At 45.5% G+C, this 27,790-nt stretch overlaps 1 protein-coding gene across 1 annotated transcript in view; it reads right to left on the reverse strand.

Moving 5' to 3' along the window:
• CFI (complement factor I) overlaps window positions 1-16,760 on the reverse strand; it is an 81,995-nt gene extending 65,235 nt beyond the window's left edge. Inside the window, exon 1 of the mRNA XM_040329176.1 lies at window positions 16,613-16,760. Coding sequence (XP_040185110.1) covers window positions 16,613-16,672 — 60 coding nt within the window. The 5' untranslated portion in view covers window positions 16,673-16,760. The remainder of the gene's footprint in view (window positions 1-16,612) is intronic.
• Between the last annotated feature and the right edge of the window lie 11,030 nt (window positions 16,761-27,790).

Genomic DNA, 27,790 nt, shown 5'->3' on the forward strand with positions numbered 1-27,790 from the left:
TCGAGGGGAGGACACAGTTCCCCCTCCCGGAGTCTGAAGGATAGATATGGTCGTGAGAGGCTGGTCGTGTTGGGCCATCATGGCCAGAAACCGGCCATTCCGGTCCCCCTGTTCAAAAGCCCTCTGTCTGCCCTTATGTAGTTCCAGACGCGTCGCCTCAGCTGTGTGCAGATGTAAGTCACGTTGGGCCGCCATCATCTGATCAAAATGATCCGACGAGGGGTCAGAGTTGTAGGTGGCAGTTCGGTCTGTAACCAGTTTCTCTAAGTCTCCCAGCTGCGCTGCCTGTTGCTTCTTGACACTAGCTATAGAGGAAATGTATTGCCCCCTTGTATATGCCTTAAAGGTGTCCCACACTACGTCCGGGGAGGCCGTACCGGCATTTTTTTCCCAAAATTCTGTCAGTAGGGGGGGTACAATAGTGGTCACTTCAGGGTGAATGATCCACTGCGCGCCCAGCCTCCATAGTGCGGCACATCGCGAGGCCGGAGAGCGGAGCACCACCAACAGCGGGCTATGGTCCGACAGACCGCTAGGAAGATAGTCCGTCTCCAACACATCTGCTAACAGTGCAGGGTTGGAGAAGGCCAGATCTATCCTGGATGCGGTCTTGTAGGATGCTGAGTAACAGGAATATGCGCGCATATCCGGGTGCTTCCACCTCCAGACCTCCTCCAGGCCCACCGCCTGAGCCCAGGCCAGTAAGTCTGAACATCTTGACTTCGGTGGGGTAGGTCTGTCTAACTCATGGGACAAGATGGCATTGAAATCCCCCATCACCATAACCCTCCCAGGGCAGAAGGGCGTAATTTTGTCTAGTACTTCATATAGTAGGGCTGAGGAGAAGGGAGGGGGGATATACACATTAACAACAATGTACCTCTGTGACCACAGCGTAAAAACAAGTATCACATATTTGCCCAGGGGATCCGTACGGACTTCTTCAATGACACAGGGAAAATTCTTATGAACCAGGATAGTCACCCCTCTGGCATACGTAGAATACGTGGCATGTATCGCTCGCTGAACCCAAGGCTTTTTTAAGGTCAGGATCTTGCTGCCCATGAGGTGAGTTTCCTGGAGTAGGATGAGCTGTACAGGACGTGTTTTCAAATATTGGAAGAGGGTGGCCCGCTTAAACTTGGAATTAAGTCCCCTGACATTCCAGGAAAGGATAGAGAATGAGTCAGTCGGGCGATCAGCCATTAGGCATGGGGGGTGAAGGGAAGACAGGATACCCATATGAGAGCTGCTCGGGACACCTCAGGAGCAGCAAGACACCGAGTACACCGCTTGACACATAAGCCAGTTTTGCACATTCCATCATCCTCATAGAGTAAAAGACATTGAGCATAACACATACAGTAAACATATAAAATAACAAATTTCCCAGGCACTGGGTGCCTATCCGACTATATCCCATACCTCTAGCAACTGCCCGAGGGATGGGAATAGTTTTTCCCCAAAAAACAGTCAACCGTTAAGGGTGTAAATGGGCCCCTAAACTGGGGACCCTACACAGTATCCGCAGGGCTATCCTCTAACAGCGAGGGTCTGCGGTCAATGTTCATGCCCAGAGAGCCCAAATGGGACAGGGCGCAATAGTAGGTCCAAAAAACAATAAGTAAAAAATAGAACAAAAAATAAAAAGGGGGGACAAAACGAGCACTGGGGGGGGGGGGGGGGGGTAGCGGCGCCTGCTCGTCACAGTTCCGTGAAGTCTAGGTGTTGCGCCGTCGTTTCTATGCGCTGGGTAACCAACTCTAAAGCAACAGAATGGGCAGATTCCAAGCCTGAGCAGGGCCCGGGGGGCCGAAGTGTGGGGGGAAGAGACCCCCGTTCCGGGAGGTAGCGGAAGGAGGACAGTCCATCAAAACGGGGGGGAGAAAGTAAATAAATGAAATGATAAAGGGATGGAGCGATGGGGGGGATCGTATCTCAGTTAACTATGTAGAGAGAAAGCCTTTGGAAGGGCAGATGCACATTCGCCCCCCTGTAGCAGCTGGAATTGGGATCAGGGACTGCATCAGCCATCTTGCAGCGAATGACATACGTTATATTAGAAATAAAAAAAAAAAAGATGGACAAATGTAAAAACAGCCAGCACTGACAAAATGAAGGCAAAACAGGAACAAAAAAAAAAGGGGGGGGGGGGAGAGCTGGTCTCCATCTGAAACTCCAATGCTGTAGCCCACCACCAAGGATACCATCAAGGCGGGAGGTAGAGAAAGGGGTAACCCAGGGATAATCAGAAAACTGGTATCGATACTTGCCACGAGGTATGTTTCATCAGCGGGTCTCCAGCCAGGACATAGCCGCCTCCGGATCTGTAAAGAAGCGTGTGCGATCTCCGTCTATTACCCGTAACTTGCTGGGGTACAGCAGGCTGAACTTGAGGCCTTGGTCACGCAGGGTCCTTCTCACCTCAGTGAAAGAGCGGCGTTGGCGTTGCACCTCAGGTGAGTAGTCCGGGAAAAGCATGATCCTGGCTCCCTCAAACATCAAATCCCTCTTCTCCCTGGCAGCCGCCAGGATTCGATCTCTGTCACGGTAATTGAGTAGACGGAGCAGGAAAGGCCGCGGAGGGGCCCCAGGGACCGGAGGCTTGGGAGGAACTCTGTGTGCCCGTTCAACCACAAACGTAGGTGGCATAGCTGGTAGGCCCAAGAGGGAGATGAGGAAGGTTTCAGTGAACTCAGCAGGCTTGGGGCCCTCCGCCCGCTCCGGGAGGCCCAGGATCCTGACATTGTTTCTCCGGAGCCTATTCTCGGTGTCTATGGACTTTTCCTGAAGGGCTCTTACTTGTATCTGCAGGGCATGAAGATCTCTGGAGTCTGCCCTGGTAGAATCCTCAAGCTGCGAAATGCGGCCCTCCGCCTCGGCGAACCGGGCCCTAAATTTGTCCATGTCATGCCTAATGAGGCTCACATCTGCCACTAGGTGATCAATCTTCACCATCACCGAATCCCGGCCCTCCTTGATGGCTGCCAGGAGTTCAGCATGAGAGGCGGCTTGCGATGCCGACGGATTAGGCAAGGCTGGGAAGTCGACAGACATCTCTGTGGCTGAAAGCCTCGTGGGTAAGATGGCCGCTGCCGCCCGCGCTCCAGGCGTTGAAGACGAACGGAGCTTACCCGGCGACAGCGGAGGGGCTCTCGGGGTAGCTGGTGCCTTCTTTCGCCCCAGGGTGCCTGTCAAGCGGGTAGTGGAAGCAGGAATCTGCGCTGGAAGTCAGTCAGGATGAGGGTAAGAGCGGAGCCCAGCTAACACACGTCTGCTCCCGTTCACATCGCGGCCACGCCCCACGAGGCTACATAACTTTTGACATCTCTTTTGTACCCAGGCCACCAAAAGGAACGGGATAAAAGTTCCTCCGTCTTAGAAACTCCAAAATGTCCAGCAAGTTTGGAGTCATGAACCAACTTGAGGACTTCAACCCGAGCAACTTCAGGTACATAGAGGCGATGTGCTTGAGTCCAGAAGCCATTCTTGTAATCAAGGATGATGTTCATAGGAGGATCTTTGAGGAGTGGGTCATTCTCATACCCTTCCTTGAGAAGACTCAAGAATGCTTTAGAACTTGTGACACCTAGAAAGTTCTTTTGAGGCAGGACTGTGTATTCAGAGTTGTCTTCCTGGAGAGGCCCAGACAACATTCGTGATAAGGCATCAGCCTTACCATTCCTTGACCCAGGTCGATATGAGATAATAAAATTGAACCTGGAAAAGAATAATGACCAACGTGCTTGTCTAGAAGACAATCTCTTGGCAGAACGAATGAATTCCAGATTCTTATGATCAGTGAGAACGGTTACAGGATGCTTAGCGCCTTCCAGCAAATGCCTCCATTCAGAAAATGCTTCTTTAATTGCTAGCAACTCCTTATTCCCAATGTCATAATTTCTTTCGGCTGAAGACATTACACGAGAAAAGTAAGCACAAGGATGTAGCTGCATCTTTTCACCATGTCGTTGGGAGAGGATAGCTCCCACGGCAGAGTTTGAAGCATCCACTTCCACTATAAAAGGTAATTCAGGATTGGGATGTACCAATACTGGTGCAGAAGTAAAAAGAGTTTTTAACTTTCCAAAAGCAGCCTGTGCCTCAGATGACCACACAAAGGGCACCCCTTTCTTTGTTAGCTGGGTAATTGGAGCTATCACCTTAGAGAAGTTCCTTATAAATTTTCGGTAAAAGTTGGCAAACCCGACAAATCGTTGGATTTCCTTAATGTTTCCGGGGGCAGGCCAATCTACCACTGCTTTAATCTTCTCAGGATCCATGCCCACACCATCTGGAGAAATAATATACCCTAAGAACTGGATCTGGGTTTGTTCAAACTCACATTTCTCCAATTTGATGTAAAGTCGATTCTGCCTTAATCTTTCAAAGACAATGCAAACATGCTTGCGGTGCTCTTCCAGGTTATCAGAAAAGATAAGGATGTCATCCAGATAAGCAATGACAAATTGGTCCAACAGATCTCGAAAAACATCATTTATGAAGTGCTGAAAGGTCGCAGGGGCATTGCAGAGACCAAAAGGCATGACCAAGGACTCAAAATGCCCATATCTGGTTCTAAAGGCGGTTTTCCATTCATCTCCTGAACGAATACGGACCAGGTTATATGCCCCCCGTAGGTCAAGTTTTGTAAACACTTTGGCAGAACGAAGTCTTTCCAACATTTCCGAGATCAAGGGGAGTGGATAACGGTTTTTAATTGTGACCTTATTCATGTGCCTGTAATCAATGCATGGACGCAAGGTGGAGTCTTTCTTTTCAACAAAGAATAGAGCTGCTCCTGCAGGAGATGTTGAGTGTCTAATAAAACCCTTTTCTAAATTTTCATCAAGCCACTCCCTGAGCACTTTTAATTCAGGTTCTGAGAGATTAAAAAGGCGGCCAAAAGGTATTTCGGCCCCTGGAAGCAGCTCAATGGGGCAATCGTATGGGCGATGAGGAGGTAATTGATCTGCATTTTTCTTATCACAGACATCCCGGAATGCATGGTATTGTGGAGGCAAGTCGTCATATGACTGGGTAGTTACCACACCAACTTGCAATTCCTTGACCAGCGGAGAACTTGTTTGATAAGATTCCCTACAGTGTTCCTTGCAGTGGGAGGATGTGAAATCTATGGTCCGTGCTCCCCAGTTGATAGAGGGATTGTGAGTGGAGAACCACGGAATGCCCAAAATGATGGGAAATTTGGGTGATGTGATCAACTGAAAGCTGATGGTCTCACGATGATCCGCCTCAAACTGGATTACCAAAGGAACGGTTTTATGGGTAACAGGTCCTGAGGATAAGGGTGAACCATCAACTGTCTCCATCTCAATAGGAGAAGATGTGTTTATGGCTTGAATGTTATTGTGGTGGGCAAACTCTATATCCATAAAGTTTCCTCCAGCCCCAGAGTCCAGCATAGCAGAGCAGGGGATTTCACGGCCCTCAGAAATTAGCTTAATGGGCATGACAAAATGAGTTAATAAAGAATTAACCTTATTTGCTTCCTGAATTAAAGGAGAGACGGACTGAGAAATTGAGTTTATTTGTTCAGATACTGTAATATCTGTTGCTGCAATTGTTCTTTTAAATTTATTGGGACAATTAACTGCGTAATGTCCGGAGTCTCCACAATAAAGACATAAGTTCTCTGAACGTCGTCTTTCTTTCTCCTGAGTAGTAATAGATCTTTTAAGAGCATCCACCTGCATAGGTTCAGGAGTGTCAGAATCAGGAGTAAATCTTGAAACCTTAGGAGGATACTGAGTAGTAGAAAAACGCATGCCACCATTACTGCCTAAGATTCCCAGTCTCTCCTTTCTCCTTTCAGTAAGTCTTTGATCAATTCGAATACACAATTTAATAAAAGCCTCAAGGTCGTCAGGACTTTCTACTCTGGCAAGCTCATCTTTTACTTGTTCCGCGAGTCCTTGACGGAACTGACTCTTTTGTGCTGCTGGATTCCAATTGGTATCTGAGATCCAGCGTCGAAATTCAGTTGTGTACTCTGCAACAGAGCGTCTACCCTGCCGTAAATTGTGCAATTTTGCCTCAGCAGTAGTGCAGCGGTTAGGATCATCGAAAACTTGGTTCATCGCAGTCACAAAAGAATTGAAATCATCCAGGACGACATCATCTTTCTCCACATAAGGGGAGGCCCAGGCTAAAGCTTCCTCAGTCAGGAGGTTGATAATAAACAGCACCTTTTTCCTGTCCGAAGTAAATGCAGCAGGTTGCATCTGAAAGTATATGCGACATTGATTAAGGAACCCTCTATAATGGCGGCGGTCTCCGTTAAACTTAAGTGGTAGGGGCATTCGTGTATTAGTATCTACGGCAGTAGTGTCTCGAGCACGAAAGTCACGCAATTGTTTATTCATATCAAGGATTTCCTCTTGTAGTGCTTTCACTTCAATTTGTAACTCAGAACATTTTTCCTGGTAGTTAACAGCAAACGTCTGCAACTCAGCGATTTGCACCCTGAGAGGAGCTACAGCAGCTGCTACAACGGCCTCCATGTTTTGGGCCAGAATATTCTGTCACGGTCTGGAGTCAGGCTCAGAGGCCAGTAGCTATAGCAGCAGAACAGGTCACCCTGGCTGATGACACGGGGTCACCTGAGGTGCGGAATCTAAGCGCTAACCGGTATTCACCAGAGCTTCTGAAGGTGAAGATGGATTTTGCTGCGTGTTAGCGCCAGGTCGCGGTCCTCAGGATTGCCCCACCAGGAGGTGAGAAAGCCGGGGTACAATAGCAGATAAGCAGGTGAGGATCAAACAGAAGCGTAGTCGATAACAAGCCAAGGGGTCGGTAATAAGTATTTGTAGGTTGGGATCAGGCAGAAGCGTAGTCGATAACAAGCCAAGTGGTCGGTAACGAGCAGTAGCAAATATGGACGGCAGCAGGGAAGACAGGAGCGAGATATAGGCTGGAGATAGCACAATATTCTGGCAAGGAGGAAGTGCAGAGACATGGCTTATATCAGGAAGTTCGTGGGAGGAGCAAGGGGTTCAAGGTTCAAGACAATCAAGACACAAGGCAGGAATGTTCAATGGATCAGATGGGTTTGTCCAGCAGATCAGACAGGGAGCTGTCCAGCATCCCAGATAGCTCAGTGAGAAGGTTCACTGCCAGACATAGCTGAGGTCCCAGGTTCAAATCCAGGTCCTGACAAGCTGCTACCCTGAGCCACTCCCAGGACAGAATGAAAACAAACAGGCCTAGCAACCAGCTAGGCCTGCCTAAATTTACCTATACTGCCAGAGAAAAAACTCACTCTAGCACCTTACTACCTAGAGAGGGTGCTACACTTGTAAACTGATGGATAGCTGGTTAACTTTATGAGTAGCTCCAGTTTGTACCTTGACATTATTATTTTCCACAAGGCTGCCTGCTAGCATTCCTTTGGCTATCTATACAATTATTTGCCAGAAAATTCAGGTCAGTGTGTTTATTTTTTAAGCACCACCCATTCTAAGTTTACATTAAGGAAAAACTCCACTAAGCACTATTTAAATTTAAACTGCCTACATAGGTCAGAATTTTAATTTGATTTCAGTTCCACTCACACACCCCCGCAATATTATGTGACAAGGGGATGAAAAAAACAGGTAAGCAGGCTGCTAAATATGGCTACAAGTTTGAGTTTTATTTTATATAATTCTGAGTGACTTCAATACTATTAGGATACTAACGGGACATTTCTTTCTCAGGCTTGGTTCACATGTATGCAAATTTAATGTGTTTTGAACCGCATCCAATTTGCATGACATGTGAACTGGCAGCCTTATCTTTGGAGCCGGTGTTCTGCCGATGAGTGTCCCCCCCCGGGGGATTATGCCCCCCCTGGACCTCGCTCAGAAGGCTTGCTACGCTCGCTTGGCCTCCTGGCTCTTTTTTTAACATCCTCCATGTCCACAGGGATGGTAAGGAATAAGCCTGGATGTCAGAAGTGTGCGCAGGCGCCATCTAGAGCTACATGTTCGTAAATGTTCGGAGGCAATCGCTGCGCCTGCGCAGTACAGGGGGAGGCATAATCCACCGGGGGACCTTTTTCGGCAAGACACCGGTTCACATATGTGTGGGCCGGCTGTGGTACAAAAATCTCCTGCGCTCTGGCGTTTTCGCTATAGGGTGATGTAGTCCGATCCTAAGGCCAGGTCTAAAGTCTTACAGCCCTCCTCAGAACCATGGGCGTTCATAACAAAGAGAGAAAGGGAAAAAGAAAGGGAGGGGGCGCAACCACCTAGTGCATTACCATAAGAGGTTTTATTGAATAAATAAAAGCAAAAAGTCCTACTCACAAAGAGAGCTTGAATACAGCTTATCAGACAATCAGACCAGTCTCTTGGTTCCTGCCAACAAGACCTGATATTGCAGAGGATCCAATGGTACCCCAATGGCGGAACGGCTAACGTTTCTGGGGCGCACCCCTTTCTTCGGAGCCTGGAAGGTCTGCGGTCCATTTTTAAAAATAATCCTGTGCGTTTTACAGTTTGGTTCAGGTATTTTAAGTAAAAATTTGCATCTGAATCGCACCTGAACCGTTGAATAAATCTGCACCACACTTCTTTTAAAAACCACAGGGAAACCGCGACCAGACAAATGTGAACCAAGCCTCAATGTTATAAATATGTTTATAACAGCATATTACAGACAGTTGGTATTAGGGATGGGACTATACATTTTTACAACCTAAAGTTTAGTGAGGACCTTAGGTAGGTTTCCCTTTGGGTCTTTATGGCATAGTTGCAGACCTGAGAGTATCCCCAGTGACCCTGGAAGTATTTTCCTCAACAAGTGGGAGATGAAGGCAAAAACTATTTTATGTGGTTAAACAATCTTTGTAAAGTACTATGGAAAACGTGTCAGTACTATGTAAGTGGTACAATAAAACAAATAACTATAAATTCCTTTTTAGGAAGCATCAGGCTAGGTCAAGAGTTCTATCAAAGAGATTTTTCATCAGCATTGGGATTTCTACTGATTCTGTAACTAACCTTACCATATTCTTAATAAAAGGCAAACTCCACCCTTTACTGATTTTTGCTTATTAAGAATTCCAATAAAATGGGTGATACACTTTATTCATTTCTTGGCTCTTGGCCACAGTTATTACAAAACTGTGTTAGTATGTCACAAATAAAAAAATAAAATGCATGTAAAAATGTAGAGTTTGACACCCTTTAAATCTTGGAATGGGTTGTAATTCAGACCCAAGTAGCGATAATTCATCAGCTGATTCGAGAAGAAATACTGTATATAAAATCAGCAGATAATCCCAGGAGCATTTGACCCAAAATATTCTTCCTTCACTTCAGCAGCACAAAGGACACAGTTGAACCTAACATTTTGACCTACCTGATGTATCAAATTAGGACTTTGAGAAAGCTTTAGGCTGGGTTCGCATAAGTGTGGCCACAGTTCCCAACATGGGGTCCAGTGCGTCCCTGTTCACCGGTTCAGGTGCGAATCAGGTCCAAATTTTTGCCTGAATTCGCACCTGAATCGGACCCAGAGACACACAGGACCTTTTTGGAATGTGGATCGTGGCCGCCACAGACTTGTGTGAAACCAGCACCATTGCTAGCCGGGCACACTCGCCTGTAATGGGAATCAATTCGCACATATACAAACCCAGCATTTTTCATTCTTTTGGCCCCAGAAGAACCCTTGAAATAATTTTCAGCTTACTGGAAACCCCTGCTAAGGTTAATTATTGGGGGTCATTGGGGAAAATGCCCCTTAAATTGGCAGTTAATAAGAAGAATGTCCTTACTACAGAATGCCACCCTTACAGCCAGCTAAAAACATAATTTTGTAATAGTGCTGGCTCTGCCTGGTGTTAAGCCTTGTACTTTTGTCAACCTGTTGGGTTGAACGAAAAATAAACTAGTAGTGTGTACAAGGCAAGAAACTATACAGGCATCAAATTGGAGGTCAATTAAGCCTGGTACACACTTATGCCCTGTACACGCGATCGGTTCGTCCAATGAAAACGGACCATCGGACTAACCGATCGTGTGTGGGCCCCATCGTTTTTTTCCCCCATCGGTGAAAAAAATAGAACCTGTTTTAAAATTTTCTAATGGTTAAAAAACCGATAGAAAAAAAAAACGATCGTCTGTGGGGAAATCCATCGGTCAAATATCCACGCATGCTCAGAATCAAGTCAACGCATGCTCGGAAGCATTGAACTTCATTTTCTTCTGCCGTCGTTGTGTTTTACGTCTCCGCGTTGGACACGATCGGATTTTTAACCGATGGTGTGTAGGCAAGACTGATCAAAGTCAGCTTCATCGGATATCTGATGGAAAAATCCATCGGTTCGTTTTCATCAGACGAACCGATCGTGTGTACAGGGCATAACTGTATATTTCGCAGCAGCTGTAACTGATTGCAGGTCTTCATTTGAGGCATGAATATAAGTATCTCTATTTAAGGCCAACAGCTCAACATTTATTATTTGGACTGGCCTGGGGGGGCAAATGCCTCCCCTGGTAAGTACACAATCCAGTTTCCAGTTGCTTTTTATAGTTAAGTTTATTATTATTATTACAAATTATTTTTGTGATAATATAGAGGTAAGTGGTGTCAGATGTCAAATACTGTAGGTATGCCTACACCGATTTAAATTTAATAAGACTGCCAAATCGTTTTCTTAAAGTGGTTGTAAAGGCAGAAGGTTTTCCTTCTGTGTGCAGCAGCCCCCCCCCCCCCCCCCCCAGCACCCAGCATGCACATCCGACAGAAGCCAGCCAAACGGTCGGCTTCTGTCGGAGAGAACGACATACACACGTGCCGATTTTTTGCCATTTCTTTTTTTAACCGCCCTTTGTCTTCCAACATTTGGCCCATGTGTACGAGGCTTTAGACACATCTCAAGAAATCTTTAGCAAAGTTAAATGCCAAACTTCATTTAACAAAGAGTTTTTTATCATTTGCAGAATTACATTGTAACACTTAGAACAAAGGGATCATTATTAGAGGGAAAAGATAAATACTCAAATCCCGTAAACAAATAAGTATGTTATGCAATATGTGCGAGTTTAATGTACAACAACCTCTCTCTTCCCGTCAATGACTTAAAGCTCCTATCTTGATTTATTTCACAATCCTAGAATGTATTTCTCAACAGCATTTCAGTTCATTGTTGAATATGCCAAATGAGAACAACAGTTATTTTCAAGAGAAAGGTGAGCACCGCTCCAGGTCGCTCTCCTAAAACAGTCATTTTCAGTTTGACTTTTCAACTTCTTTTCATTAAAATGTAGTTTTAGTAAATATATATATGCTTCGGGCCCATTGACAACAGAATGATTTGCACTGGAACACACGTTTTTGTGCATTCAACGTGAATAAGCTGATATGGACCTCAAAGCACTAAAAAATTGGTGCATTTTGAATAACTTTCACTGCACAATGCCTAGAACACCATGCAGTCACAACATATGTGCATTTTGGAGGTATATTACTGTGTTCATATACATGTTACCACAATGTGATTGGTGTGAAAGGTATAAGAATAATAAAAGAACTCTATGGCCCGGATTCACAGCCGCTGGCGCACATTTATGCCGCCGTAACGTATCTCTGATACGCTACGCCGACGCAGCGCATGGAGGCAAGCATTGAATTCACAAAGCACTTCCTTCCAAAACTGCCCTGGGTTTCCAAGGCGTAAGTCGGCGTAAGTGGAAGTAGGCGTGAGCCATGCAAATGAGGCGTGACCCCATGCAAATGAAGGGCTGAGCGCCAGAAAGATACGTATAACGAACGGCTCATGCGCCGTCCCGTGGACGCATCCCAGTGCGCATGCTCACAATCACGTCGGAACAACTGCCTAAGATACGCCGGATCACTGCCTACGGCGGGAACGTAACCTACGCCTAGTCATATTCACGTCCAACGTAAACTACGTAAAATATGCGGGCTTGAGTTCCCTGGTGCAGACCTTTCCATGTCTGCTGCTGAGTTACACCTGCCTTATGGGGCTTAACTTTACGCCGGACGTACAACTTACGCGCACCAGTCGTAGCCTGCATCGGGCGCATGTACGATCGTGAATCGGCGTATCTTCCTCATTTGCATATTTGAATAGAAAATCAATGGGAGCGCCAAATGCGTCCAGCGTAAATATGCTGTTTTTAGGCGTATGTTAGTTTGTGGGTACGGCGCACAGATACGACGGCGCATATTTGCACTTACACGGCGTATCTCGAGATACGTCGGCGCAAGTGCTTTGTGAATCCGGGGCAATGTGTACTGCAAAAACCTCCTTTAACATTTTAGCTGTTGAAAATTCCTACAATGTCCTTTGTAATGGTACCTCACATCCTCTAGAATCACTATGTACATATCTCAGTATTCACCATTATGTTTCCAAGTGTGTGGTCAGAAGGGTACAAAGCTTCACATGTGGTGAAAGTGTCCAAAAGCTTTGTATCAGGGTCTTTACCTTAATACATACAATATTAGGCTGTAATCTGCACAAGGACTTGATAGAGCAGGGTTCTTCAAACTATGGCCTGCCAGTTATTCAGGAACTACAATTCCCATCATGCCTAGTCATGGCTGTGAATGTCAGAGTTTTACAATGTCTCAAGGGATGTGTAGTTTTGCAACAGCAAACATAACATACTATAAAGTGCAACCATGCAAAAATATGCAAAACATGCAATATTGAAAATCAATGTGAACAAATAAGTAAAAAAATAAAAGTTCATATGTGGCTGATATACAAATGGGGGAGATCCAATGAAGGAAGAAAAGTTCTTTGTAAATTAATATTCAGTGGAAGAGATACCATAAAAGGTGGACAGCATTGTTTAGAGGCTTGGCAGCGTGTTACCCATCACCATAATTAATTAAAAGGCTTACTAGAAAGCCAGCAACAACCCTTAGACCCCTTTCACACCGAGGAGTTTTTCAGGCGGTACATCGCTAAAAATAGCGCTGCTATACCGCCTGAAAAACTCCTTCACTGCCTACTCAATGTGAAAGCCCGAGGGCTTTCACACTGAGGCGATGCGCTGGCGGGAGAGAAAAAAATCTCCTGTCAGCAGCATCTTTGGAGAGGTGAGAGGAGCGGCATGTACTGTATACCGCTCCTTCACCGCTCCTTCCCATTTAAAACAATGGGAAACCGCTGCAATATGGTTGCAGAGGCGCATTGCGGGCGGTATTAACCCTTTATCGGCTGCTAGCGGGGGTTAATACCGCACCGCTAGCGGCCGATTCCCGCGGCAATCCCGGCGGTATATCGCCGCTATTTTTAGCAGCGCTATACCGCCACCGCGGCTCCCGCTCCAATGTGAAGGGGGCCTTACTCATTGGGGGGGTCACAAACTCTTGTTTGAATTCAAAGATTCAATGGAGGAGTATCCAGGTGTCTCTCACCAAATCCTTTAGGTGCACCAGACGGTAATCGGCAACAAGGGAATCAGACAGCCTCAGCAACACTGTGTGTAAAATATGTGAAGAGGCAAGAGACTCAGAATAGTGTAATATTGTCTCTTAAGCGGTTTATTGGCAAGTGCTGTAGTGCGGCATACATATGTTTTCAAACTGGAGATACAGCTTCAGTGCAAACAAGCCAAAACAATTCTAAAAATCTATGGAAGCGATCGCACATGTGCAGAACGTGTGAGCATGGCGTCTCGACGATCGTTTCATCATATGTGACGTCATCAGGGGTACATGTGTGTAATGTTACTGTACAAAAAGGTAAGCCACTGCCCCCACCTTAGAAAAAGACCAAGAAAAATCCAAGGAAAATTCCAAGCTCACTTACTGACCAGCCTGCAGACAACTAAATTAACCTGTCTAACAGTATGCATTAAAAACAGGGATTTAGTCTGCACACATTTGCAAATACATGTGTAAGCTACCGGCCCCGCCAAGGCACCCTGGTATCTGTAGTCCTACCACTAACTTTAAAGTGGCTCCACAGTGGAAGCACATGCATTCTGATGGATAAATAGAGGGCAGGTAGACTGAAGGGAACCCACCCCTTCTTAAAGGCACAGGGGCACGCTGAACAACTATCACATAGCACAATGGCTGAAAAGGTGTCAGTGCCTTGCCTGACCAGTATATCAACAATACAAAAAGGTAAGCCACTGCCCCTACCTATAACTAGCAAGGAGCATTGGAGGGCAACATATTTTTTTTAAAAACACAAGGAAAAATCCAAGGAAAATTCCAACCCCCCTTTCTGACCAGCCTGTGGACAACTGAACAGTATGAGTTAAAAACAGGGGTTTAGTCTGCACACAATCTTGTGCAGACTAAACCCCTGTTTTTAACACTAAAGCCCCATACACACTATCAGTTTTCCTGCAGGTTTTTCTCTTCGGGTTTACCAAAACCATGTAGTGCAAGGGCCTGCCTGATTGCATACGAATTGAAACTCTTGAGGTTTGACCTCATATTAGATGGTTTCGGTAAACCTGAAGAGAAAAAATATTGTGTTTTTTTTTTTGTCTTTTTTTTTAAAAGCGCAAAAAAATTAAAATCGCAGAGATGATCAAATACCACCAAAAGAAAGCTCTATCTGTGGGGAAAAAAATGATAAAAATATAATTTGGGTACAGTGTTGTATGACCGCGCAATTGTCATTCAAAATGCGTCAGACTGAAAGCTGAAAATTGGTCTGGGCAGGAAGGAGGTTTAAGTGCCCAGTAATGAAGTGGTTAAGAAGTGCTGACTGGGAAATAATAGAATACTAGCAAAACAATACTATTACGCTATAGAAACATAGAGACATAAAATAGTGACGGCAGAAAAAAGACCAAGTGATCCATCGAACCTGCCCAGTGAATATAAGAATGATTTACTAAAGCTGTAGAGAATGTTCATATTGCAAACTGAATATTCACGTACTTTAATAAATAAGGTGAAGCTATGTTCTTTTTAAATATCAAATCATTTGAAAACAGTGACTTTGTTCATACATGTTTGGCTGATTGAAGTGAACAGATTCAATTCACCTTTAAAGTTCTCTATTCTTTTAGTAATCATTTATAATGAATAGAGCATATAAGCTCTAGGAAATATGAAATGCACCGATTGCTAAGACCCTTTAAACCTCATTGCATTTTTCTAACCAGTAGCCAGTTTCTAATCACAAGCAGGTATCTAAGGCTCATGGTGGACATAAGACTGTTGCCCAATTTATCATCACACATTAGTCCTGCTAAATCCTAGAACGTTTTTTTTTTTTAATGTATAGTACATACCCATAAACAGGCAAATACATAAACCACCATATTTATCTGCTTTTTGTGATAATTTTGTAAAAGTTAAAGTGAAATGTTTTACTATATTTATCAGAATTATCAGAATTGATCAATCTTTATTTTATGCCCTCTGAGGTGGCATCAAACAGGCAAACCTTGGCATCCCCTTGAGCAATCAGATATTTGACCATTGTTATGCCCTGCACACATCAGCTATGTGAAGAGTTTAATTCCGTGTACACACGGTCGGAAATTCCGACAAGAAAAGTCTGATGTGAGCTTTTGGTCGGAAATTCCAAGTGTGTGTATGCTCTATCGGACTTTTGCTGTCGGAATTTCCACCAACAAAAGATTGAGAGCTGGTTCTCAAATTTTTAATGAAAAAAAATCCTATTGGAAATTCCGTTCGTCTGTAGCAATTCCGACGCGCAAAATTCCGATGCATGCTCGGAAACAATTTGACGCATGCTCGGAAGCATCGAACTTAAGTTTCTTGGCTCGTCGTAATGTTGTACGTCACTGCGTTCTTGACGGTCGAAAGTTCAGAGAACTTTTGTGTGACCGTCTGTATGCAAGCCAAGCTTGAGCGGAATTCTGTCGGAAAAACCATCCAAGATTTTTCCAACAGAAAATCTGATTGTGTGAACGCGGCATTAGTCTTGTATTGCATGTTGGTCTTAGATTGATGGGCATGGTATCATTTTCTAGCTTATACATATAATAAATATACAAACAGTTACAATGTAGAGTATGTATATTAAAGCGGAGGTTCATCCATGGAGAACACATTTTCCCCTTAGATTAATGCTCGTTTTGTCTAGGGGAATCGGCTAGTTGTTTTAAAATATGATCCGTACTTACTGTTTACGAGATGCATCTTCTCCATCGCTTCCGGGTATGGGCTGCGGGACTGGGCGTTCCTTCTTGATTGACAGTCTTCCGAGAGGCTTCCGACGGTCGCATCCATTGCGTCACAATTTTCCGAAAGAAGCCGAACGTCGGTGCGCAGGCGCAGTATAGAGCCGCACCGACGTTCGGCTTCTTTCAGCTACTAGTGACGCGATGGATGCGACCGTCGGAAGCCTCTCGGAAGACTGTCAATCAAGAAGGAACACCCGCTCCCGAAGACCCGTACCCGGAAGCGACGAAGAAGATGCATCTCGAAAACGGGTAAGTACTGCTCATATTTTAAAACAAATAGCCAATTCCCCTAGACAAAATGAGCATCCAGCTATGGGGAAAAGAGAAAAAAAACTACAAATGGGTGAACTCCCGCTTTAAGATAAACATTTTTTTTTCAAATGGTGATTTGTTAGTTGTAAACCAAAACGTTATGACATAATCGGTGTAAAAGAAGCTGTTCTTACCGTTGCAATACAGACACAGGCTAGGCTTAGAAGAAACCATACAAGACTTGATGTCTTCATTGTGATGACTCCTCCAAAGCTCTGAGCCCTCTCCAGGACGAAACCTCAATTTTAAGAGAATTTAGGCAGAATCAGCTATCAATCTTTAACCACTGATCCAACAAGTTTAAAAAGGTTTGTTTGTAGAACTGCTGTGTATGTGCAACCTGGAATCTGAACTCTAAAGCTGTAGAAAGCCAATCCAGTCAGGGAAATTCTAATGCTAATTCAGTGAACAAAGAACTGGTACAAAGACAATAGTGTACTTTTTAACAGTCATCATGTTTCCCAATCAACTATTTCCTTCTAAGGGTTTTCAATTTCGAAGCTCAAGGAGTGGCTTTGCCCCATCAAGTGTTAAAAACATTGCGAATCAACAAATACATTGTACTTGCCAAAATTTGCATGTCTAAAAAAAAAAATCCATGTTCCTTTTTAATAAACGCTCCAGGTACGATAAGTGGATCCAGAGTAAGTGGAAATTGCAGTTTAATGGTTCTAAAAGTGTAAAGTAATGCATCCAGAGAAAAAGGATCTCAATAGAGTACATTATTGGGAGTATAATAATGGCCAGAATGACATAGGTATAGGGGTACTTAATTAAGATTATTGCAAGTAGGAAAAGCACTGTAAAAGTAATTCTAGGGTGTATCACTAGAGTAGGGTTTCTCGATCTTTCTTTCCTCGGAGGAACCTTTGACAAAAACAGATCTTAGGGAACGAAAATGGAAGGTAGAGGGCGCTCAACCACACAATAGTGATTGTGAAATGTGGGATACCACACAACAACGTGCAACAATTAATAAATATTAAAAACAAATAAAATACGTTTCCAAAGGCATTAGGGAAGCCCTGAAATAATGTTCACATCTACAGCTCATTGATTTACAACAATTATTTTTAGAAATGGCAGTAAATATTAGAAGTAGTATTAAAACTTACCTATTGTATGTGAAACTTGTGTTTGCTTTATTTCTGCACAGATTCTCAATTCTTGGTTCAATTTACGATAGGCAGTGTACCAGGGGACAGCAGCAGGGCCATCTTAATAGCATCATGGGCCCCTGGGCAAAGTAATGCTGTGGGGCCCCTACAATGATGCCAGTGCAGGTAAACAGACATCAAGTAGGTAAGAGGCAGACTGCCTCCCCTGTGTATCTATCACTCTCAGTGCCATCATGGGGCCCCCAATTTTGGGGCAGCGTGGGCTCAAGGACCAGCTGCTTTGGAGAAAGTGCAAGGGCCCCCCATGCAGCTGGGGCCCCTGGGCAGTGCCCAGGTGTGCCCTCTCATTAAGACAGCCCTGGACAGCAGGGTGGGATACAGGGGGTAAGAAATGCACAGCACATGGAGGTCAGCAGGGCACATTATGTGAAAGAAGGGCACATTACATGAGAAAAAAACACATTATGTGGAAACAGGGCACATTACATGGAAGCAGAGCACATTACATGGGAACATGGCACATTATGTGGGAGCACAGCACATTAAGTGGGAGCAGGATACATTATATGGGAGTATGGGAGTGGGGCACATTACATGGGAGCAGGGCATATTACATGAGAGAAGGGAACGTTACATGAGAGCAGGGAACATTATGTGGAAGCATGGCACATTATGTGGGAGTAGGGGACGTTATACGGGAACAGTGCACATTATGTGGGGATATGGCACATCATGGGGAACACAGTAGGGCACTTTACATTGGACACACATCAGTTAGACCTCATTTAGAATCGTACGTCCAGTTCTGGTGGCCTTGCATATAAAAAGATATTGATAGTATAAAACCAGTCCAGAGACGGGCAACAAAAATGGTGAAAGGTTTAAGGGATAAAATATATCAGGAACTTAATATTTACAGTCTGGAGGAAAAAGGGAAAAGGAAATATATAAGCATGTTGGTTCAGGAGAGCAGTATTTCCAATATGAAGCAGTAGAGGTAGTGAGCCAGTCAACAGTAATGCCACGTACACATGATCGGTTCATCCGATGAAAACGGGCCGATGGATTTTTTCATCAGATATCCAATGAAGCTGACTTTCATCAGTCTTGCCTACACACCATCAGTTAAAAATCCGATCGTGTCCAACACGGTGACGTAAAACACAACGACGTTCCCTGGGATAATAGGGGGGAAGAAGATAGAGGTTGTTTGATCTTGACTATAAGGTAATAGGAGATGTACAATATTACGCCAATTGTATGTTGAGTGGTATTATTTGTATTATTTATTATTATTTATTATGTATTGCTATTTTGTTTTACAATAAAAAAAAAGTTATAAATAAAAAAAAAAAACACAACGACGTGCAGAGAAAAATTAAGTTCAATGCTTCCGAGCATGCGTCGACTTGATTTTGAGCATGCATGGATTTTTGACCGATGGATTTTCCCACAGACGATCGTTTTTTTCTATCGTTTTTTTTAACCATCAGAAATTTTAAAACAGGTTCTATTTTTTTTCACCGATGGGAATAAAAACGATGGGGCCCACACACGATCGGTTCGTCCGATGAAAACGGTCCATGGGACCGTTTTCATCAGACGAACCAATCGTGTGTACAGGGCATTAGTGGATTCAAACATGCTTGGGATAAACATAGCTCTATACCTAAGCAAAATAATTTTAAATACAGTATCTTATCTATGTGACAACACTGAAGAAATTACACTTTGCTACAATGTAAAGTAGTGAGTGTACAGCTTGTATAACAGTGTAAATTTGCTGTCCCCTCAAAATAACTCAAAGCTATTAATGTTTAAACGGCTGGTAACAAAAGTGAGTACACCCATAAGTGAAAATGTCCAAATTGGGCCCAAAGCGTCAATATTTTGTGTGACCACCATTATTTTCCAGCACTGCCTTAACCCTCTTGGGCATGGAGTTCACCAGAGCTTCACAGGTTGCCATTGGAGTTTTCCACTCCCCCATGACGACATCACGGAGCTGGTGCATGTTAGAGACCTTGCCCTCCTCCACCTTCTGTTTAAAGATGCCCCACAGATGCTCAATATTGTTTAGGTTTACCCTCAGCTTCTTTAGCAAGGCAGTGGTTATCTTGGAGGTGTGTTTTGGGTCGTTATCATGTTGGAATACTGTCCTACGGCCCAGTCTCCGAAGGGAGGGGATCATGCTCTGCTTCAGTATGTCACAGTACATGTTGGCATTCATGGTTCCGTCAATGAACTGTAGCTCCCCAGTCCTGGCAACACTCATGCAGCCCCAGACCATGAAACTTCCACCACCATGCTTGAATGTAGGCAAGACACACCTGCCTTTGTGCTCCTCACCTGGTTTTCGCCACACACACTTGACACCATCTGAACCAAATATGTTTATTTTGGTCTCAGCAGACCACATGACATGGTTCCAGTAATCCATGCCCTTAGTCTGCTTGTCTTCAGAAAACTGTTTTTGGGTTTTCTTAGGCATCATCTTTAGAAGAGGCTTCCTTCTGAGATGACAGTCATGCAGACCAATTTTATGCAGTGTGCGAAGTATGGTCTGAGCACTGACCTCCCACCCCTTCAACCTCTGCAGCAATGCTGGCAGCACTCATATGTCTATTTCCCAAAGACAACCTTTGGATATGACACTGAGCACGTGCGCTCAACTTCTTTGGTCGACCATGGTGAGGCCTGTTCTGAGTAGAACCTGTCCTGTTACTCGCTGTATGGTCTTGGCCACTGTGCTGCAGCTCAGTTTCAGGGTCTTGGCAATCTTCTTATGGCCTAGGCCATCTTTATGTAGAGCAACAATTCTTTTTTTCAAATCCTCAGAGAGTTCTTTGCCATGAGGTGCCATGTTGAACTTCCAGTGACCATATGAGAGAGTGAGAGCAAAAACACCAAATTTAACACACCTGCTCCCTATTCACACCTGAGACCTTGTAACACTAACGAGTCACATGGCACCGGGAGGGAAAATGGCTTATTGGGACCAATTTGGACATTTTCACTTAGGGGTGTACTCACTTTTGTTGTCAGCAGTTTAGACATGAATGACTGTGTGTTGAGTCATTTTGAGGGGGCAGCAAATTTACACTGTTATACAAGCTGTACACTCACTACTTTACATTGTAGCAAAGTGTAATTTCTTCCGTGTTGTCACATGAAAAGATACAATACAATATTTACAAAAATGTGAGGAGTGAACTCACTTTGTGAGATACTGTGTATATATATATATATATATATATATATATATATATATATATAGTGAGTGTATATAATTATCTTATAAAAAAAATGGGGCAGACTTAACTGACCACTTGGTCTTGTTTCTGTCATCACTCTTATATGTTTCTATGCTAGTCACCAACAGGAACAAAGAAACAAACCGCACCATGGACCAATCCCAGAGCTGGGGACAAGGAAGTCAGGGAAGATACAGGGCAGCAGATAGTAACTGCTGGGAAGAGACTGTATCACAGACACACACAGACATGGCAAGCAGATAAAGGGGTGGCACTGCGTCCTGTTGCCTAACAAATGGAACATAAGTCACCACTGGGAGCAGACTTCGAGGATCACTGGGTTGAGCCAAATTTAAGATTAGCCTTTCCTATGCTCTCCTATATGAGCAGAAAACAGCTCAGTTCTGTTTTCTAATTCTATTCTATAAGGCCTCGTACACACGACAGAGTTTCTCGGCAGAATTCGTCGAGAATCTCGGTGAAGAGCCGGATTCTGTCGAGAAACTCGGTCGTGTGTACATTTTCGGCCCGATGGAGCCGCCGAGGAACTCGTCGAGCAAATAGAGAGCAGGTTCTCTATTTTCTCGATGGCAGTGGATTTTGGCTCGACGAGTTCTTCATCGGGCTGTTTTTTAAACGAGAAACTCGGTCGTGTGTATGCTAAGAAACCTGTCAAAAACTTAGACACTGGAGACCAACATAGGTAAAACTAGCGTTTGGAATGGAGATAGCACATTCGTGTCGCTTCCAACATTATTTAATCGTTTATTTGCAGCGCTTTACACAATTTTTCCTAAGGGCACAAAACAGCAATATAATAATTTTTTTTTACGATATTCACACAGAGGGCCAAATTCTCAAAACCATGTGTAAATTTAGGATTATCTAACTTATGTCATTTAAGTTAGGGCGCCCTAAGTTGGTGTCGTAACTACCGTATTCTCAGTGCATTTGCGCTCAAAACTGCGCCATCCTTAACTTAAGTTTCAATGCCTAAGGCGTGGTTATGGCAAGTGGGATTGAAGTGGGTGTGCTTCATTGTAATGAGCCGTGACCCCATGCAAATGAAGTGCCGGCCGTACTGCGCATGCGCGCACGAATCTGGACCTCAATGCGCATGTGCAGAACTTTGGTCAGCGCAATCAGTGAGATAGGTAAAAGGCCAAGCGTACTTAGTTTGAAGATCGCCCTGTGTCTAAATAGCCCCAGTCAAACACACTTCAATTGCAAAAGTATTTCCCTGTGTTCCCTTCCTAAAGCAAGTTGCTTCTGCTTTGAACGTTTGTCAGTGTTTGTTGGTAAGATTGTTTTGTGAGAAAAGTGTTTGTGGAGTTGGAGGGTATAGTTGGTGTTTGTTTTTGCTAATTTGTTTTTTGTTTTGATTGTTTGCCTGTTTGTTTTTACTAATAGTTTTTTTTGGGTTTTGTTTATATTTTTTGTTTTTCTTTTTTGCCTGTTTGTTTTCGAATTAATAGTAGCTGTCTGTCTATTTTTTATTTTGGCTTGTTTGTATTTTCTTTGGTGTGTGTGTGTATTGTTGTTTGTTTGTTGGCTGAGTTCCCTGTTGCTGGGTGTTGTCTGTCATGGCTCCCAAGCGCAGGAAGCTAAATTTTTCACCGGCAGAGAAGCATATACTTGCTCAGGGCGTCCTTAAATTTGGGCGATTTCTCCATGGCCCTGAGAGCCACACCACCACCCCGGCCAGGAGGAAGGAGATCCTTCAAAAGATCACCGATCGGATCAATGCGGCGGGGGGGGGGGGAGACCAGGACCATCGCTGGAGTTCAAAAAAAAATAAATGACTTGAGGAGCGTGTCCCGGAACAAGCTGGCAACGCTGCATGCCCATACCAGGGGCACTGGAGGAGGGGGACCCTGCCCAGTCAGGATGAGTGAGGAGGAATGGGCAGTGGCCCAGTGTTTCCACCCACAGCAGGTGGTGGGCCTGCCTGGCTTTGACAATGATCCTCTTATGAGGACAGGTAATTTTTTGGAATTTCTATCTGGTGATTAGTATGTGTGGGTGGGGGAAGGGAAGATGTGCCAAGTGTATGGATCCAACAACCTGTGATTGTTTTGTGTCCTCCCCAGATGGCCAGGAGGTGGCAGCCCCATCAGCCCAGGAGGTGGCAGCCCCATCAGCCCAGGAGGTGGCAGCCCCATCAGCCCAGGAGGTGGCAGCCCCATCAGCCCAGGAGGTGGCAGCCCCATCAGCCCAGGAGGTGGCAGCCCCATCAGGTCACGAGGTTGCTGGCCCATCAGGTCAGGAGGTTGCTGGCCCATCAGGTCAGGAGGTTGCTGGCCCATCAGGGCAGGCTGCTGCACCACCCCCAAGACAGGCTCATGCAGAGTCCCAAGAAGGGCAGGATTCGCCATGGGAGGATAATTTGGATGTTGAGTGGGAGGAGGATGAGGGGGAGGAAGATGACAATATTCTGATTGGGCAGGAAATAATGATGGGCCAAGATATGACCTTTGAATCATCCCCTGAGGGAACCCCACAGGCGCCCAGAAGTCAGGCCACCATCATGGGTCGCCCCTTCCAACCCTCCTCCAACATGCAGCAGCACCCATGGCTCACTCCAACTCCTCCTCCAAGGCCACAAGCCTCAGGGGCAAGTAGGATGCCGACCCCTGAAAACAGGGGGGGGTTGGTGCGTCTGCCGGTCAGTCTGTTGAGGGACAATGTCCGGCAGACCCGCAGTCTGTCTGCAATACAAAAAACTATCAGCAAGGTGGAGCGCAGCCTGGGTGCAATGAGGGAGTCACTGGGTGACGTGGCCACCAACTCCGTGGGGGTCATCACCTGTTTGTGGGACATGAGGAACGCCACAACAGGTGTGGCCCAGGAGGTGACTGCCCTCACCCAGGCTGTGCAGGCCAATACCCGGGCTGTGCAGGCCAATACGGCTGCCATAACTTCCTGTCTGACAAGGATAGCCGTTGCCTTGGAGGGAAGGCCAGCAGGAGGACAGACACCAGGGGAGGCTGCTTCCTCCCCTGTACAGTCCCCCCGCCCTCAAAATACTCCCTCCCCTGCACAGTCCCCCCCCCCCTGAGAATACTCCCTCCCCTGCACATTCCCCCCCCCCTGAAAATACTCCCTCCCCTGCACAGACCCCCCCCCGTGAAGATCCCCCAGTTGGCCGTGGCCGTCCCCGTGGCCGTCCCCGTGCCCGTCCCCGTGACCGTGCCCGTGCCCGTGGGCAGCCCAGAAGGAGCACTCGGCAACATCCCTAATTTGCAGGGGTACTTTTTTTTTTTTTTTTTTACACTGTACTTATGATTTGGTATATGTGTGTGAATGATGTGTGAATGTGGGGGGATGGCATTCCTGAAAACATAAGGGTGTCACCCTCAGTTTTGGTGGAGTAGGGATCCCCAGGACCAGGGAGAAGTCATCCTAGGTTCCTGAATGGTGTATGAATGCACAGTGACATAATTGGAGCCGTGGCGGGGCGTTACTGCTCCCAAGTACCAAAGGGGGGGGGGGGTACTTGGATCTAATCCAATTCTATGTGCATGTGATGTGTCTGTGCTAGGGACCACAGTGACGTGCATTCATGCATTCTCATTGTGAGATAATTAATGTGCGTTTTGTAAATCAAAATAAACATTCTGTTTGGCATATAAGTAATGTGCATTTATTTAACAAAATAAAGATTTAAAGGTCACATAATCTCTGTGATTTGGTCTTGGCAAATCAAAAACAAAAATTGTATTAGGATGCATTTACTGGGCAAAGATGCCTTCAGACAGTTGTCTCCTGATTGCCTGGCCCTCAGCAGACCGGGTAGAGGGGTTTGGGGGGGGGGGTTTGCCTGGGTGGGGGGTTAGGTCAGGAGATATCTCCACATGCATGCCCTTTCTTAATGCAAAATTGTGCAGTATGCAACATGCACCAATAATTTTGCATACAAAGTCTGGGGAATACAATAGTGTACCCCCAGTCTTGTCCAGGCATCGGAATCGTGACTTTAGCATGCCAAAAGTCCGCTCAACTATAGCCCGGGTCTGGACGTGCACCTCATTGTATTTTCGTTCTCCGGGTGTTTGGGGGTTTCTAAAGGGGGTCATCAGGTGGGGTCCCAATGCATATCCTGAGTCACCTGTAAGGGAAAAGACAGGAGAATATTAGTCATGCATGTGCCCCTTGTGATGTCTCCATCATGGGGGGGGCATACCTGACACCAATGTCACTCACCAATCAGCCAGCTGTCTCCATAAACGTTCATCTCCAAGTCTTGGTAGATCTTGGTCTGCCGTAGAATAAAACTGTCGTGGCACGACCCTGGAAACTTGGCACAAACGTGCCAGATGAGGCCATGGGCATCTACAATCATCTGGACGTTGATGGAATGCCACCCTTTTCTGTTTCTGAACAGGTGTTCAGTTTCATGGGGGGGCTGGAGTGCCACATGGGTGCAGTCAATCGCACCGATGATCTTAGGAAAGCCAGCAATATTGTAGAAGTCTGTCATGGCTTGCACACGCTGGTCCTCCTGGGTGGGCATGACAAACTGATGGCTCATGCGCCGCAGTATGGCAGGGACCACCTGATGTAGGCATTTACTCATGGTGGACTGCACCATCCCAGCCACACCTCCAGATGCTCGCTGGAAGGAGCCACTCGCTAGAAAATGCAGTGTTGCCATAACTTTTTCCAGAGGTGTCAGGGCATGGGAACGTAGGGTTGGGGCGATTAGATCCTCATGAAGGAGTTGGGTAATCTCCAGGATGGCCTCCCTATCAAATCGGTAGTTGCCAATGACCTCATAAACTGGCATTTGCCAAATATCACGGCGTGGCCGATAAACACGCGCCTGTGCCCTCATCCTCCTCCTCTGTGCCCTCCTCCTCCTTTGTGCCTGTAAGGCAGCAAGTGCCGTCAAAATCATTGCTGGTCCTGGCATTTTTCAGCAACAAACTTCACAACTAGAGCTGTAACTCCCTTCTGCAAACCCTTCCACAGCATGTGTAAAATTAGGGCTGGTTTTATAATGTGGAAATTTAGTCAGAAAAACTAACAGGTGCGCACAGGGCGGAAAATACGGCACACACACTTAATTCTGAGAATCCCCCTAACTCCCTCATTTGCATCTTTGCCTATCAAAAACAGCGGCGAGCCTAGCGTAATTTGCGCCCGGGAATGCGCAGGTGTAACTACTTTAAGTACGGCTGAAAATACGGAAATCTTTGCTCATTTTGACGATCGCGCGCAAATATACGCGCCGTGTAAAATTAGAAAAATGGAGTTAAGTCTGCGTATCTCTTTTGAGAATTTGGCCCAGAGTTCCTTAAAATTAGGTGGAACCTTTTTCTTACTGGACTCAATATTTTTTTTTTTTTTTATTGTCACCTTATTTTGGTCGTGTGTTTTAAATCCTGCTTTTAATCACCTTAATTTTAAATTTTTAAAAAATGCAAATCCTTTTATTTTTTGTAATGTCAAGTTCCCCCCATAGAAACCTTATTGCTTTGTCTTATCTCATGTGTCCCTTTCAAATTACACCTTATATCCAATTTTTACAAAATAAGAACCTGCCTTCTCACTTGCAAAATTGAAATGTAAAAAAATACAAGGACAAGTATGAACTGTAAAAAAAAAAGGTACCATTTATTTTGGTAATAAAAAAAAATTTTAGATGCAAAAGTCAGCACTGGAGAGCTTGCTGCCATTTGTGCACAGCCAGGTGTGGCCTGATGTGACTGGTGATCAGTTGGAGGCCAAAATGGGGACTTGAGAGGTTCATTCAGGAAGTCACGCATCAAGGTCTTGGACTCCCCGAGGTCAGAAACTGGAGCAGGGCAGGCAGATGTCACCAGGTTGTGGTACTACAGCAGCCTGAACTCTGGTACACCACATGGAAGTAAGGGAGTCACTTTCTTGATTTCTTCAAGGCCTTCCTTGGTGGCTTCCCTGCAGCCTGCTCTTTCACCTTCTCTGCAGCCTTCTCAGCAGCCTTCCTCTTCTGCCTGGCTGGAGGTGGTGCCACAGGGGTAGTACTCATGCCAGGAGGAGGAGTAGACGAAGGTGGTGGAGGATGAGTAGCCGACGGTGGTGGAGGAGGAGGTGGAGGAGGAGGAGGAGCAGTAGAAGGAGGAGGAGTAGTAGAAGGAGGAGTAGAAGGAGGAGGAGCAGTAGAAGGAGGAGGAGTAGAAGGAGGAGGAGCAGTAGAAGGAGGAGGAGTAGAAGGAGGAGGAGCAGTAGAAGGAGGAGTAGAAGGAGGAGGAGCAGTAGAAGGAGGAGGAGTAGAAGGAGGAGGAGCAGTAGAAGGAGGAGGAGTAGAAGGAGGAGGAGTAGTAGAAGGAGGAGGAGTAGAAGGAGGAGGAGCAGTAGAAGGAGGAGGAGTAGTAGAAGAAGAAGAGGAAGCAGAATGTTCAGATGGAGCAGGAGAAGAAGAGGAAGAAGAATGTTCAGATGGAGCAGGAGAAGAAGAGGAAGAAGAATGTTCAGATGGAGCAGGAGAAGAAGAGGAAGAAGAATGTTCAGATGGAGCAGGAGAAGAAGAGGAAGAAGAATGTTCAGAAGGAGCAGGAGAAGAAGAGGAAGAAGAATGTTCAGGTGGAGCATGAGAAGAAGAAGAAGGTGGGGGAGCTTGAGAAGGAGCATGAGAAGAAGAAGAAGTTGGGGGAGCTTGAGAAGGAGCATGAGAAGAAGAAGAAGAAGAAGAAGAAGAAGGTGGGGGAGCTTGAGAAGGAGCATGAGAAGAAGAAGAAGGTGGGGGAGCTTGGGAGTTATGTGGTGTGTGAGGATGGGGATGGCGGCAAATCACAGTGTCCTCCGTGAGAAGACCCCTCACCCCTTGATTTGCGAGGGTGATGAGGAGGCCCTCAAAGAGGAGGCGTTGGTCTAATGTCATTTCTGACATTTTGGCCAAAACCACTGTGACAAATCCCTCCTGAGCAGTGGGAGGCTGTTGCAGGGTTGCATGGGCGTC

This window comes from Rana temporaria, chromosome 1, assembly GCF_905171775.1.
Source record: "Rana temporaria chromosome 1, aRanTem1.1, whole genome shotgun sequence".
NCBI classification, from domain to species: Eukaryota; Metazoa; Chordata; class Amphibia; order Anura; family Ranidae; genus Rana; species Rana temporaria.